This window comes from Rhipicephalus microplus, chromosome 2 (assembly GCF_043290135.1).
Source record: "Rhipicephalus microplus isolate Deutch F79 chromosome 2, USDA_Rmic, whole genome shotgun sequence".
NCBI classification, from domain to species: Eukaryota; Metazoa; Arthropoda; class Arachnida; order Ixodida; family Ixodidae; genus Rhipicephalus; species Rhipicephalus microplus.
Window position 1 is genome coordinate 288,097,662 of NC_134701.1, and position 15,816 is coordinate 288,113,477.

General features: G+C 42.4%; 1 protein-coding gene across 11 annotated transcripts in view; it reads right to left on the reverse strand.

Annotated features, from left to right (window-relative positions):
- syd (JNK-interacting protein syd) overlaps nucleotides 1–15,816 on the reverse strand; it is an 83,485-nt gene that overhangs the window by 45,820 nt on the left and 21,849 nt on the right. For all 11 annotated transcript variants that reach the window (XM_075882220.1, XM_075882217.1, XM_075882219.1 and 8 more), the window contains 2 exons: nucleotides 14,886–15,030; nucleotides 10,348–10,541 (listed from right to left, as the gene is read on the reverse strand). In XM_075882220.1, coding sequence (XP_075738335.1) covers nucleotides 10,348–10,541; nucleotides 14,886–15,030 — 339 coding nt within the window. The remainder of the gene's footprint in view (nucleotides 1–10,347; nucleotides 10,542–14,885; nucleotides 15,031–15,816) is intronic.

Below are 15,816 nucleotides of genomic sequence, written 5' to 3' on the forward strand. Positions count from 1 at the left end.
AAACCTGCACACACCAAACCACTAAAAAATAAGAATTCTTTACATGGTATACATTCTATACCAGAACCAGTGACAATACTTGAAAACAGACCATTGGCTCATTTTCCTTCTTAAGAAATACAGCTCAGATCTCAGTGCTGTAAAAGACCATTAATTTTAACTAAAAAGACCTGCAAAATCATTCAAATTAAGTGAAGTTCGAACTGCAACAATAGGACAATGTGTGGGCAGAACTGCGCAGGCACAATCGAAGGAAATCCCCTGAGAACTCATGATCAAGAATTAGGTGCTACTAGACATATAGTAGACATAGGTGGCAGCCTATTTTGTAAATCAAGTTCATGGAGTTCAAACAGCAAACAATTAATTGATCAGTCAGTGATATAGAAAAACAAGCACCGATATGCATTCATGTGAGCAAGTGAGCCTTAATGTCAAAATATATGACACTATTTATGCTCCAAAACACAATTACGTGAAAAAATTACTGCAATCAAAATTACAAGTAAACCTTAATTTGTATTAGCTTGTATTTCTTCTGCCACTACTCTATGAGCATGGTCTGCAGCTTGCCCAAGCGCTGAAGCCCAGCACCCAATCTCATCTGCTGAGAAATGCTACTCTTTCATTGTTTTGCATCTCTAGTAAATTCGGTTTGGTTTGGTTTTGCAACACATTCTCATCACCCTGGGCTGACTTCTGCAACAAGCGGTGAAAACCACTGGGTTCCAGTTCGAACTGACTGCTGTGAACACAGACATGTTCAAATTATCAGGATTTCCCCCAAAAAACAATTACGCAGGGCTGTGTTGGACCAGCATGTCAGTTCAAGTTAACAGTAAGTTTGAATTAGTGAGCTTTACTGTCTTTGAATGCTACATTTTCGTTTTTTTTTCTGCAATACCTTGAACTGCATCTTGATGTCACAACCCTTTTTTTGTACATGTCCTGTGGTGTAACCACCAATATTTAGAGCAGATTCAGTATACAGACTGCTAGAAAACAGCTTCGAAATGACATTTTCCTTTGTGCTCCATACAAGATCACCATGTGAATCGGTTGTTATGAGTTGGATCAGATGATGGTCCTCCTGAAAAACAGATATTAAACAATATTGCAGACACTGCACAATAAGCTACACTCTGACACTATCATGGGCAATTTTTGAAAGTGAGTATGAGTGCAACCTCAGCTGACTTACAATTAAGAGACAACCCGGTTATGGTGAAAACCACACACAAAAGGTCCCTTGCAATGAAAGTAAGCAATATTGCCATGTCCCCACTGATTTGGCTGCTCCCCTGGTATCTTTTGATAAACGGCGCGAAGTGTGCCCCAAATAGAGGATGCCTACTATTGTCAGCTCTGTTCCTCCCTTGCTGGTGTAGTCATCTTTGCAGTGTGCTAGCAAGTCTTGGTGCTACCACGGCCACTGGATAAAAAACAAGGGGCGGCCTGCTGTGTCGCATCGTCGTCAATGCGCGAGTGCGTCGGGGCAGAGTTGCGAGTTTCGGCCGCTTTTTTGGAGAGGGTGCTGACGCTCTATCCGTCGAAGCAGATGGCACTTTGTGTTTCAATGTGGTTGCGTGAGGATTCCTGCGTGTCTGTGTGCTTTTTCGCGTGCTTTCTTGTGCTTATTTTGTGTGCAATTGCGTGTGGTTCCTGTGATCGAGTACAATTCTTTGGTGTGCGCGTGTGTGGCAGTCGTTTTTTTGGTGGTGTGACGCTGCAAAGCTGTTGTGTGCCACTGAGCAGCTCGAACGCGAATAAAAACGCTACGTTGAAGCACAACGTATTCCCTTGCGATCTACAGCTTCAAGAAGCATATCAGGATGAGTATTGTTCATTACAGAGCACTTATTTTTCTCACAAATGAGTGCTGAAGCAGACGCACACCGCCGCCTCCAGACGACAGCGTCAAATCACCATGCCAAGTGTTTCCTTCACAGGCACGCGAAACGAAACAAAAAAAAAAAACAAGCATCAAAAGTCGCCCAGGGCGTGCCCTAACCCTCTACACATGCGACAGCCAACCAGTACAGATGAGCAGAAATCGAGACATCAAAACAAAGCCTATTTTAGGGGCGACCGTTAACGAACCGGTGAGATAAAACTCTTTCCCTTTGCTGCTGCCCTGGTACGTGCTACGTGCAGCACAATCACTTGGAATGTTCGCGAAACCACAAAGGATCCAAACTAGAGGGTAGGAAGGGGGGTAGGAACATCGGAAACTAGGGTAGGACGGGTGATGATCATCGGCCAAGAAGTTGTGATGTTTGAGCGGTGCGAGTGAGTCGTGTAGTGCAGTCAACAGATGTTAAAGAATCGAGTTATGACGCCGCAAGAGTACTTTGTTGAAGAGCGTTGCCGGGACGACGACCAGCGCTGGAGTTTGTTTCAGTGTTTCCTTGAAGAGAAATTTTCTAGACATGTTCGAAGAATTGTGGTGTACACACGTGTGGTGAATATTTGGGGCCGCAATACCTCTGTCACATGGGCACCCACGAACACCGTTTAACTCCCTCATCCTTACGACAAGGGAGATGTGGTCCATGTCACACGAACACCCTTACACAAACGAAGGTAAACAGAGCATTTCACAAAGGACGTTCAACGATCTCCCTTTGCAGCAAAACGAGGTACTCTCATCCCCAGTACCTGCTGGTCAGAAAAACATTTGTAGCGCTAAATTGCCGCAGTGAGAGCAGTAATACATTTTGGCATTATTAATTGTTCTTTTGTTACAGTACTCATTCATGACAAGTTTCTTTACATATATGTACGCCCGCCGGAGTCCAGCTACTCTCTACACCAATGCACTCCGCACCATGCTTCACGAGTCGAGCCAGGCGCCACCACTCAAAATTATTTAGTCCGTGCATGCGTTTGTCATCGCCGTGTTTGTGTTTGCCTGTGTGAGGAATGACTGACAGCGCTGCATCATCGTCAACTGCTTCGACAGCTGCAGAAATAGGTAATGGAACCCGACCTAATTCAAGGGTAACTTACGGACTTGTGGTCTAGCACAAACAACTAGTAGTCTAGCATGACACAATTGTAAACAAACATAGCATTCGGCACAAGGTGGCCAGTGTCGCTGCTAGCATCGCTACATTTAGCAAATATGTTTTCATTTGAAATAATTTTAATGCTTTATTCGCTTCAGCCCTACTTAATATCATGGTTTTGTAAAAACAGCATAACGAAGATACACAAAAAAAGCAGGTATGGATGAAATCAGGGTGCTTCTGCAAAAATCAAACAGCGCCGGCTGAGCCCCCTTGCGACAACTATTACAACTTTGTCATTGCCGTGTGACACTGTCGAACTCCATCTCCGTCTCTGTCCATCTAGGGGAGAATTACGTTGACGGAGTTTAACAGAGTTCGATGGCGGCCGTGTGACAGGGGTGTAAGTGTTCTTGTGCAGTTTATGATGCATGAAATTGCATTTGTATCGCGGTAGGCTTGTTACCGTTGTTTCAAATACCTTCTAAGTGATTTTGTGAGTTGTAATTGATAGCTGCCGAGTATGCAAGTTTGTGTGATGCCTTTACTGGGAATACATATTTTGTTTGTGTCGTAAGCTCTTGCTTTTTAACTCTCTTTGGACTACAGCCGACATTGTTAATGCACTAAAAGAACCGAAATTGAAATTGTGCATGCTTTCACGGTGTTTTTCAGTGGGCCAATATGTCAGCCCTTGGAATCTTCCTGGCCATTGTCTTTCCGTGAACGAAATCAATGACCCTTTTCATTTCAGGTGAGTCAAATGGGCAGCATTCATAGAGTATTGATGCCTATACTCTACGACTAATTGTCCTCCTAGAGCAAACTGTTCCCATATGTGCTGTAATAGGTACTCCTAATAATGATTCAGAGTCGAACTTGTGGTGTGCAGCTATGAAATGCATTATTTATGGCCTACTGTGCCGCGTAGAAATGTGCGTGAGAGCATTTCTCCTAGAGAAACAGTGGCGCCACAGCTGGCGCCAGGGTGAACTAGGCCCGTCCTGCCACTTCGGCGGCACACAGCAGGCTGCACCTTCTTTTTCCTATCCAGCAGCCGTGGTACTGCATACGTAGAGTCTGTAACGGCATTGCATACGCAAGAACACTGCATTTCACACAGTGCGTATGAGCAGTTCTGCACACACGCTCAATGCCGAGTCCAGCTTTCTTATGCAAGCAACACCATTACAAATACTACAGATGCTACTCAGTAGATGCAGCCCCCAAGAAAGCTTTGCTTTCAGCATATCCCACATTCCAATGCTTAGAATCACATAATTAGCGAAATGTTTAGAAGTATTCCATTCATAACAGCTTGAAAAGATGTCATTCACTACTAGTGCTGTAAAAAGCGGCGAGGTAGTTTGCACCGGAACTGGCACTGCACAGGCAGTGAAATATTAGCATCCTGGTGCAGTTATGTCACAACTCCAGCTACTGAACATTATCACTGCAAAATTGGTGTAGTGGTGCAGTTAAGGGGGCAGACTGGTCTTAGACACCTTTTTGTTTATTTCTTCAGTGATCTTGATCAAACTGCACAGAATCATGCAGTTTTTTTCTGCTGATTTCAAATATTTAATTACTAGTTCTCCTGTAACTCATCTTGTTCTTGAGATAACTTAAGTTCACCCCCTATTATTTAAGACCACCATAGAAAAAAAGTACATAATTAAAAGTAATATTTAAGATATGCCAACATAGACTAATGACTCTTAAATTGAAAGTATGCAAGAGGTTTTTTTTGTTTTCAGGCCTTTCTTGGTTATTTTACAGCAAAATGAACTATCCATTTTCAAAAGCAGTCGGAATTGTGTTACAATTTTGATGAGTTATTAATTAAAAAGGCTTGTGCTCTAAATTCTGCTCCCGTACTTGCATTCTGCACACACACAGGTTTCCATTGCAAAAAGAATTATTGTTGTACCTGCCCTAGCTGCAGAGATATTGAGGCCTCAAAATTGAACAGTCGTAAATTTACTTTTTTGAAAAAAACGGAAAAAACTGAAAACACACAGCTTCTTCAAAAGCAACAATAATGGTGCGCATGTTTTGCAATCCTCATAAAGGTGCTCCTAAATTAGTAGCAGAGGTTCTAACACAGGTGCCGGCAAATTATAAAGAAGCCTCGAAGTCGGTTCCCCATTTTTTTGCAGGTTCTGCATGTTAACAGCACCAAGAATCTGAACAATTAGAATGACATTACAAAAAAATTACCACTTCCTGGTGTGTGAAAACTTGCAGAGAGATAGAAAAATACTTGCAAAAACCAAATATGTCAATTTTAAAAAATGAATTTTTTTGTCATACTTTTGGTCTTAAAGACCAGTCTGCCCCCTTAAAGGGCCTATAAACAACTTCAGAGTCCACAAAATGTAATGAAGAGAAATACGTGCACTTTTGCAATGTGAACATGCTAGTGCAAGAAATTCGCAAATACGTGCTATAATAAGGAAATTACGGAGTTGGAACATCCATTCCAGCTGGTTTTGAATTTTCGCATGGCCTCACCACGTTCCTCCACCACAGGGAGGGGAAGGCATAACATATCGTCGTGACTGCGCCCACTTCGGAAACGTGACACGACGTCAGTGATACGTCATCGCCAAACAGTCAACAATTGAGCAGGGCTACTCTCACATGAGCACGTGTCATAGCAACGCACGGAGGAGGCCCAACGCGAGGAGCACCCTTCCCCTTGCGATAAAGTAGCGAGATGCCTCTGTATTTTGGAGGCTTTTGTTCTTGCAATAACGCTTCTCCCGGTAATCTAGGGCTTACAAAATAGCAGGGGGCAGCACAGGAAAATGATAATGCAGATTGCGCGGCCAAAACTACATCACTGCAGGGCCAAGGTGCTGTTTCTTAAGGCAAAGGACTAATCGACGAGCTGAGCCGTACATGAAGTTGCCCATGGGCCTGTTTGCATCACTGCATAATGAGGGAGATCGGTCAGGCGCAGGAATCGTTTTTCACAACTGAATATACAAAAGTGCAACCTAGAAGTAGTTACAGCATAACAACGGAAGCAATAAACAAGGGTCCGCATGGTGTGCAGCACTTCAATATTCAGCAAATGTGATCACCGTGGTCTATTGTACAATTTAGAGAGTTTGTTTGGTGGGGTGTAAAAAAAAAGCCAGAGCCTGTTTACTGGCCCTTCAAGCTATAAGTGCGCTGATATACTGCCTGCTGCTCCTAGCAGCACACATCTACAAGACTTGTGCCATTAGTAAAGAGCTACAATTCAAGACTACACCAGCTCCAGTATTGACATAATGCCATCACAGATACTCGCCTTGACAGAAGAGGGCAAAACAGATCTGCAAGTTCTTCATAGGCAGCCAGATGTCCTGCTGTATTGCTGCAACCCAGGTGATTTTTCGTTCTTCTTTCGAGAAAGTGAACGTCCTCACTTGCGATAACGTATTAGCTGCGGAGCTACATCTTGACACTAGAGAGTTACTCACGTTATGAACGCTTCACTGCATATGCACTCTTCATAGAAAGTGTCGTCGCGAAGGCAGCAGAGACGAATAACGCATACAAAAACACAAAGCAGGTTTTGAAACAGGAAGTTCTGTGGAGTGAGATGCCATCAGTGGCAAAATGCCAGAGCATAGAAGGAGCACACAAAACTGTCACAGAGAACATATCTTCAAAATAATGTGCAGTGCAGCCTCATTGCATGCATAAAAAATTAGAGCTACATAAATGAAACCCAATATTTAGTGCCAAAAAAAGCAAACACAATAAAAGTGTTCAATATGCATAAATTAGTAAGGAACACTCATAGAAAAATTTTGTATCATTGTTCGTATGTTGCCATAAGTAACTACCCTATCGGAAAAACTACCATGGTGGATACTGGAAAACACGATGGGCATAGTGGAAATAATAGTGGGTATAGTGGAAATTATGGTGGATATGGTGAAACGTAGTGGTAATTACGATGAATATGCCGGGACATACTGGGTGGCATGGTGTACAGAAGATGGGTAAAGTGGAAACGATGGTGGGAAGTAGCGGCTAGATAGAGGGCAAACATGGGAGGACCTGCCCACCATTGCGATAATGCTGGCAAGCACTAAGCAGATGGTGGGTGGTGCTTATTATGGTAGGCCACATGGTGTACTAAGCTGAGAAGCTCTTCCCGCAATCACGATAATGCTGGGAAGCACTAAGCAGATGATGGGTGGTACTTATTATGGCGGGCGACATGGTGTACCAAGCTGAGAAGCTCTGCCCACCATTGCAATAATGTTGGGAAGCAATAAGCAGATGATGAGTGGGCTTATAATGGCGGGCAATATATATAGTGTACGAAGCTGGGATCTGTACACTACGTGTTCTACCACCACAATTTCCACCAAAAGTTAGGCCTTGCTACCGACCGAGCCCAAACAATTGTGTTATCCGCACTTCTGGGTTTCAGAATACACGATTTCAACAAGTAAGAATGACAAAACAGCACAGCCATGGCATCAATTAACCTATATGAAACATTTTTTATTGTGTGCGGTGTCCGCGCAGGAAGCAACAAACATTGATGCGACATGATTCCAGCACTTCCAGAGAATGCATGTCTCCCCTCACCGACAGTCACCGGTCGCACTCGCCCGCCCTTCTTTGGCTCTTATGCGAGAACACAGACTTGGCAATTCATATGCTTGCTGAAGTAATATGATAGCATAATGTTTCCGGCGCACTGTATTCGTTTTGGCCAAGCCGTTATGCAGTTGTTGCTATTGATAGAGCTACAGTACATGCGCTGGCACGACTGCACTCTATGTTGCGCAAAAAAGCATCCCAATACTCAATCATTCAGGTGGGCGTATCTATGAAATGAGCCCAGAGGCGTGATGAAGCCTGAGCAGATGTCACCCTTTGGAACGAACGAGAAACAGATATTAAATTTGGCATACCCCACCGGTAAACTGTAGCTGCGCCCCAGTCCACTTGCTTTTTTTTTGCGGTTGTGAATTGTAACAAAAACACGGCGCTTGTGCCATTATCGCAGTGTCAATCGTTATAGGCAGCAGTTGCTTGTGTTTAATAAATGTAGAGACTTATTAGCAGGTACAGATCTAGTCTATGTCGAGTACGCGACAAACAAAACTGAAGTTGAACCGTCAGTTCGTACGTGAACTAGCTATTTAACACGCAAGTTTCATTATGTTGGTATAGCGCAGTGGCTAGTATCTTCAAATTAGAATCCGCAGGTCGTACGTTCAAATCTCCGTGGAAGCCTGTTCTTTTTTTTTTTTTTATGGGTGTTTCTTACATCGTTTTTATACAATTCTTTTTTTTTTTTTTGTGGCAGCATCTCACGGTGATTCTGACGCCATTTCGCACTCAAGCATTGCCCGCACTGCAGCATCCACCATATCCCACCATACACCATAGTGGACGTTTTCCAGCATTCACCCACTACAGTAATCCACTATAATGGTAAGTGGTGGTTTACACCATGCCCACCATTCGTTTTTTTCCAATAGGGTAGTAACCTACTTATGGCGGAAAATCTTGCTAGCTCAAATACACCACGGTTATTTATAGTTGTTTTTATAGCATCATGTAACAGTTTCCATTTCATAAAGTCCAAGACAAGTCCAGAGCAAGAAGACTTCGTTAACACAACCAGCCACTTTAAGAACACAAAAATGTGAAACGCTGCAGCAACATACGCACGTGAGCATCACATTAACAGCAGCAGTAGAAAGTGCACACAAGGAGCCTGGCGGCCAACACAACCTCATGACAATGTTTCTGGTCGTTTACAAACTGATGTCAATGTTGCAAGGTGCTCAACCTTGCACTAAGCTGCACAAAATAATAAGATTGATTTTAAATATGTGCCATCTTGTAAATGATGTAGGTATGTCCTCACTAACCCATCCCACAGTTTCTTGCCTTCAAAATCTTTTGACATTACTCCTTTCGTTCAAGAGAATGGCTTTAGCTTCTGCTCAATAACTTTAAGTGAAGTTCTTATCCAGGCTCTGCTTCATATAATATGTTCAAATATGATAACACAAACAGTGCTACTATAAATCGTGTGACTATCCACAAACCAAAAATATAACCCTGTGAATGCTACTATAGCATGTTTTCTAGGAGTCGTATTATGCTTGATGCTCTAATGTTTTTTCTGTATTTGTGCTATTTGCCACATTTTCAGGTTCGAGAACAGATTCAAGAACACAACACACCTTCAGTATCAAATAGAGTTGATGGCGTCAAATACATTGCAGTTTGGTAGCATAAGCAAAAGAATAGAAAGTGCAAAGCCAAATCATGCAAAAGAAACAATTAGGCTCAACAAAGCAAATTTTTGCCCTGCACTCTCACTACTGGACAATTTGCTACTCACTTTGTGCTTCATGTGCGAATGCGTGAGAAAAGAAAGGAAGAAAGAAATGCCACCACCCATCATGAAAAAGAAGCAGTATAAGCGACCACTCACTTCAAGTACAGTGCCAACACAATTAACATTCAGCTACTGTATAACACAAGCATAATTGAACACTGCACCTGTATTTACAGCTGCACACTGAAGGTAAGTTACAAGACAGAACACAAGACAGTTGTTGACATCTATAGCAAGGCTAATACACTAAAGTTCATGCTATGCTATGGCGAGGCCAATACACTCCAGCTCATGATATGCTTTAAGTGTAAATTGAAAAAAAAAAAAAGGGGGCTGTTGTTTGCTACACAGGAACTTTTTTTTTAACCCTCAACATACAGTCGAACCCCTTTCATAAGAGACTGATGTAAGATAGAAATGGGTATAGGAGACACTAGTGTTCCTACCAATAGTACCATGACATAGGGGTTGATGCACGCGTGAAGATGCACGCGTGGTACCTTGCTTATAAGAGACACCTCATATAAAGATAATAAATGCTCCACAGAGCATGTCTCTTACAAAGGGTTCAACTGTCGTCCATTTCACAGCCTTTTAAGAGCACTCACTATTTGCACAATGCACTGTCTCCCACAAGTTCCATAAAGCCATTGCTACACAAATAACAGACCTACATTGCACTGAAATACTAGGAGCAGAATGAACACAAAATGTTGGAAGCTTTTATATTATATCTGTTGTATCGAGTCTTGTAAACAGTTATGCTTCTCCCCTAATCACATTTTGTAGCCTGTTCAGTATCAATACATCGGGATCTTGTCAATTATAATTGCACATGAATGGCCAGAATGTGCAAATTAAATGAAATCCAAAAGAAAAAGCCAGCAGGCTGTACCAGATAGTAAAGCAAGGTTTATCATAGCCAAGTCAAGCGATAACATGCATTCAGAGAGAGATCGCACTTACATCTTCCAGATGGAGGAGCGGTTCTTCTTTGGGTCTTCAGTGGGGTCCGTGCGCGATGCCTTGATCATGCCTGTCCACCGAATGGCCTCCTGCAGCTCCATGTAGCGCTCCTTGTACTGGTTTCTCTCCATGAGCACACGAGCCATCTCTACTCGGGTGAAGCGCTTACGCTGAGCCATTGGAACGTCCTCCTGCTGCAATTCCAAAGCAACCATCCCACGAGAGTTACAGCACAGCATGTATGAAATGGCTAGGCTTAACTCTCAAGAATTGGAGCTATCCTTGAAACTACAGACCTCAACAACCTTAAAAGTTAAGCATTAAAAAAAATAAAACTTACGATTCTGCGCCTTTTTTGACATCAATATGCAACTTCGCACAAAAATACTAACCACACAAAAACAAGAAGTAACACAGTGACAGGATGAGGACCTTTTATTTTCTTTTATTTATGGTACAGCCATTCTCCTATACAGTTGAACCTACTTATAACTATAATCGAATGCCATGAAAATAATTATTGCCATGAACAAGTTGCACCTAAAAAAAGCAATACAGCGAGATGACAGGCTGTCATGGGGAAACTACCGTATTTACTTGTGTAATCCTCGCACTTGCATAATCATCGCTCCCACCTATTGTCCAACAAAAATACAATTTCTTTTCCTGCATATAATAATCACACTCCAAAAATTGCAGCTGTAATGACGTCTGCTCTTTCCAACTACTGATCATGATAACACATGACAGTCTGACGCGATCTCTTAAGCATTATGCAGAATTTCAACACACGAAGCCTGAATGCGATCCAAGCCAGGCCAATGTGGCATGTGCGTTTTACAGCAGGCATGTTAGTGTACGTTGTGTCCATTCTGTGGTTACACTATGGGGCGATATGGAAGCTACACAGCTGCTTTCAAGTTGAAATTGATTGATCAGTCACTGAACAACAGCAACAGGGCTGCCGGTAGGCCCTTTGTAGTCGACGAGTTTTGTGTTCGCTACTGGCCACGGTAGAATGGGCAGCTGTAAGCCAACAAGATGCTCTGAGCCTTCCGTCTGGGATGCACAGTAAAACTCTATTTCATCAGATGGTAACTGTCGACAATTCTGTGTTACATGGCCATCAGCTCAAGGTTCACATCGTACACTAACCTTTTGCAGGTTTTCGCTGAGTGACGTACGAATAACGCTACGCCCGTAAGCATTGTGTAAGGTATTCCGAAACTGTCTACTGTTTGCTTGCAGCTTTTGTGTCTCAAATAAATCTTGTCTTGTGCTAACCTGTGGTTTTTTTGCGAAGGTGAGTCTTGATTAGTACTTCTTAGTGCTTGTAATAATTTGCTAGTGCGAAAACTCATATTTATGGCCACTTGCATTTTTTTTTTTTTCACTCCGTATGTTATTGCAGAAAGTTTTCCTCTTGTAATTCTCCCACCTGCCAACTTTTCACTTGTTCTCTACAAAAAAAAAAGTGTGTCAATTATGTGGGTAAATTCGTATAAAATCGGACGGGATATGCCAACAGACATTAGTGACAAAAATCACAAAGCTGACAATTTTAGAAACATGCATAAAATTTGGATGCTTTCGCGAGACCGCCACCAGCCCCATAAATCCTATGTATGACAATGTCTGAAGTTTTGGATGCTGAGACTCTCTTGAATTGCTCGCTTTCTTTTTTCTTTTCAAAGATTTCACATTCGACTACCTCTCTGCCCGAAAACCCAACAGCCTAAATTCACTGCTATAATCGATAATGTGGCATGTGGGCATTGCTGTAAGTGGGTTATTTCACCATAGAAAACATAAAAAAGCTGTCAGTGCATCAGATTTTCACTGTTATAAATGATGTATTGTTAAAATGAGTATCGTTATAAATGAATTTGACTGTATAAAACAAAAAAGTCTATCAGCAGCTAAGCGGGCTGGAACAAATGTAATTAATTTAACACGAGATGTCAGCCTCAGCATGGAAGTTGGCAAGGCGCAACATTGAGCAGATCAACTTGCTACCTTTGGGTAGTTTATTCTTAAGCAGATGCTGTTTTCCATCACTGTAGTAGAACTTACTGATTCAGAGGTGGAAGTGGACTTTAGCGTTTTCGAGCAGCTCAGGAAGCAGGAATAATGCTGTTATGGAGCAGCTTTGGCGCAGGTTCGGAGCACCAAAGGTGCATTTTGGAGCAATACAAATTAGTTTTGGCGCAACTTTCTAGAGTCAAACATCATTGTCAACCAAATTATTTCTGGTTAAAAAGAATTCCAATGGTCTTCATTAAACATTTAGTACTAATGAGCTGACCAGACTTACTACCCACAACTCTGCACAACTCTGTTTGAGCACGTGTGTGTGTGTGTGTGTGTGTGTGTGTGTGTGTGTGTGTGTGTGTGTGTGTGTGTGTGTGTGTGTATGTGTGTGCGTGTGTGTGCGTGTGCGCGTGCGTGTCTTCTTTCCCTGTCGTGATTCGCTAAGCGATTTAAAACTATGAATGTTAACCTACCAGGCATGGTTGGCCAATTAAGTTCAACTCGAGGCTGAATAAAGCTACCCAAAAAATAGCTCAGTAACTAATATTTTTTCCTGCCACCAGCCTAAAAAAAAAAGAAGCCAAATTGGTACAAAGTAGCCAAACCTGGCAACCCTGGCCGACAGGGCACAATTCGCAATGAACACACCTCATATACAAAAAGGCAGTACGTCACTCAGGGTTAGACGTCTGCTCCTTTGCGTCGATGACTGAAGCGGCTAGCTATTGATTGTTTTCAATCCTGAGCGAGGGGAGGGGGGGGGGACGTGCGTACACCTGTGCTCTCATTATTAAGCATCACAGCTGACAGAGAAATAACTCGGAAAAAACAAGAGATAAGCGATGCTTATGTCTTGTTTTCGTGACGCACTTCGTGTGGCGGAAGTTCGTTATCCCGCCGCTGATCGAACTCACTACTCTGCTCATCTGTGCTCATCGGTCTCAAGCAAAGTGGGGACGAGCGATTCACGGGGCAAATCAGCTCGCACCTTACAGTGAGCAGCCCGGCAGCAACCGCGTAAGCAGCACAGGCCTTGTGCTGCACGCTACTAACCAGGAGATAATCGAATCCACGCAACTACTCCATGTTTCAATGAAACTATCAGTTGTCGCTTGGTATCAGATTGCAGTAGAGAAGCGCACATATGTATCGAGGAAAGCCAATACGTTCTGTCGCTATCTCAGTCACTGCGTATCCAGGACTCTGTAATAGTTTTGAAATGCTGCTTTGCCACTGCGTGTTATCAAACGGTTGTGCGGGAGTGCCAGCCTGGTATCTTTTCCGCACTTCGGCGAAAAAGAAGAAAACACTTTTTGATGGGTACTTCGGGCAACAACATAAGTGTTACTGTATTTGCTTATTGGTGGCGATGGCACACGTCAGGAGATGCACCTTTGTGCTTGTAAATGCATGCTGCCGTTCATGATCATTCCCCGTTCCCGGCGGGTACAAATTATTGAAGTTTTACTGCATTACTAGATAATTCACAGTTGCTCATGTTGGTGCCACCATTTTTGACGGGAAACCACGGAGATAACAGTGATAAGACAAGTGCTAGCAAGCCCCATCAATGAAGCAAAGCACGTGATCATGATTGAACATGTGATCAAACTACAGTGGATATGGATGCAGCCGCGTCCTTTGTGTGGCCAATGCTCAGTGTTGCTGAGTCGATGATAATATTTGGCTAAATTTGGCAGTTTCTGCTTCAATCCAATCAACAATTATTGCAGAAATTAACGTCTATGTGCAGTTGGACGCAGCAGGTCAGGTTGGCGCAGAACAGCGCAATTGGCACAGCATTTCCACCCCTGAGATTGCTTTGAATGCAAGTAGCAGAGCTACGCACATGTCAGATAAGGCACAGGCAGCACATAATTTGTAGCACCCTGGCAATATCTCACTGCCCAACAAACAAGCGTAGACGAAAAAAAAATGTTTTGCTTATGCACTGAACACTGGATATACAGTCATTCTAGTAAGGCGCATGCATAAACAAGTCAATTATGCAGTATGTAGGTGATACACTAAAACAGTCATAGGTCAAAATACTAGTAAATACTTGCCAATTTCAGAATGTACAGCTAGACCAAGAAAAGAAGAACAGTAGTTTGTTAGCTTCTTCACCAATCTAAGCAACCAAGCTGGCATGACAAACTTGTCCCGTTACTGTGGATTTATTTGTAAAGCCTTGGGCATTGTTGTCAAAGAAAAAAGTTTATATGAAGGAAAAACTGATTTGTAAAAGCACTAACACGGGTTTGGCTTAGCCACAACATACACACATATAATTCTTAAAGCTACAAATATTCTGTACTGCATAGTATCATACAAATAAAGATGTATACCCTGTTTACAAATCAGGTTGCATGATAAAATGATGTTTTATAGAAGAACAAATCCAAGCACCACGTTCACATTACAGATATAGAGCCTTCTACAACTTCGAAACACAATCTAGCAGTATAAACAAACAAAAAAGACCAGACCTGAATGTATGTGCATACCTCATCGTCAGACTTGGCAGCCTTCATTTTTTCAAGTTCCTCTCTGATCTTCCTGAGTTCATCTTCCAGTTCATGAATCTTCTGCTTCTGGGAATCTCGAGCATGTTCGAGTGCTTTCACTTCACCTTGAAGAATCTCTTTTTCACTGAGAAGGCAAACAAAGATTTTTAACTACAATGTGATCCAATGCTAGCTTTGCTGGATAAAAAATGCCTGCCACTGAAAACATATGTTGCAAGTCTCTTTCTGCAACACATATACAGTGTTTACAGGTGGGTACTGGGCACAACATCTTGTGAGGTCATTCAAAGTTACAAAAAATACCTTCACATTTCAATCCTACTTTGCAGAGACAAGTCAGACTTACGGAAATGCTTGAACACATTTTCAGTGGCTGTCATACACAAACATGTCAATGATTGAGCACAGGTTATGAGGGCAATGTCACAAAAAAATAATTATAACAAAAAGCTTGCTACAATGAGAAACATTTTTCCATTATTTCGACATTAGTGCTCTTTTCAAAGCCTTCACAAAATGGTTTCCAAAAGCAGCCCATTCGGCTGAAGTTCTTTTTAACAGACTCCTCATATACTTAGACATATGGGTACTAACATCATTAGTGCAGTAGGCCAGCAAAAAAAAGGTGGGCCATAATAGGCAACTAGCCGGTATGACAAACAAGCAGCTAAACATGAGCTGAATCCAGCAAAGCCGCCAGTGATAAGAAAGCTTTGGCCAAAACCACCTTCCAGCCAATTGTTTTTTCACGAAGTAAATATTCATGCGCCCTGAAACTTGACGGTAAAATTGCAAAGAATGGCACTGGTGTCTACCAGCATGTGACCCTTCCCTGCACACACCTGTCCTGCCCTAAAAAGCTTGTATTGGTATGATCCTGATCTTTATACAGTGATTCATTGATTGACTA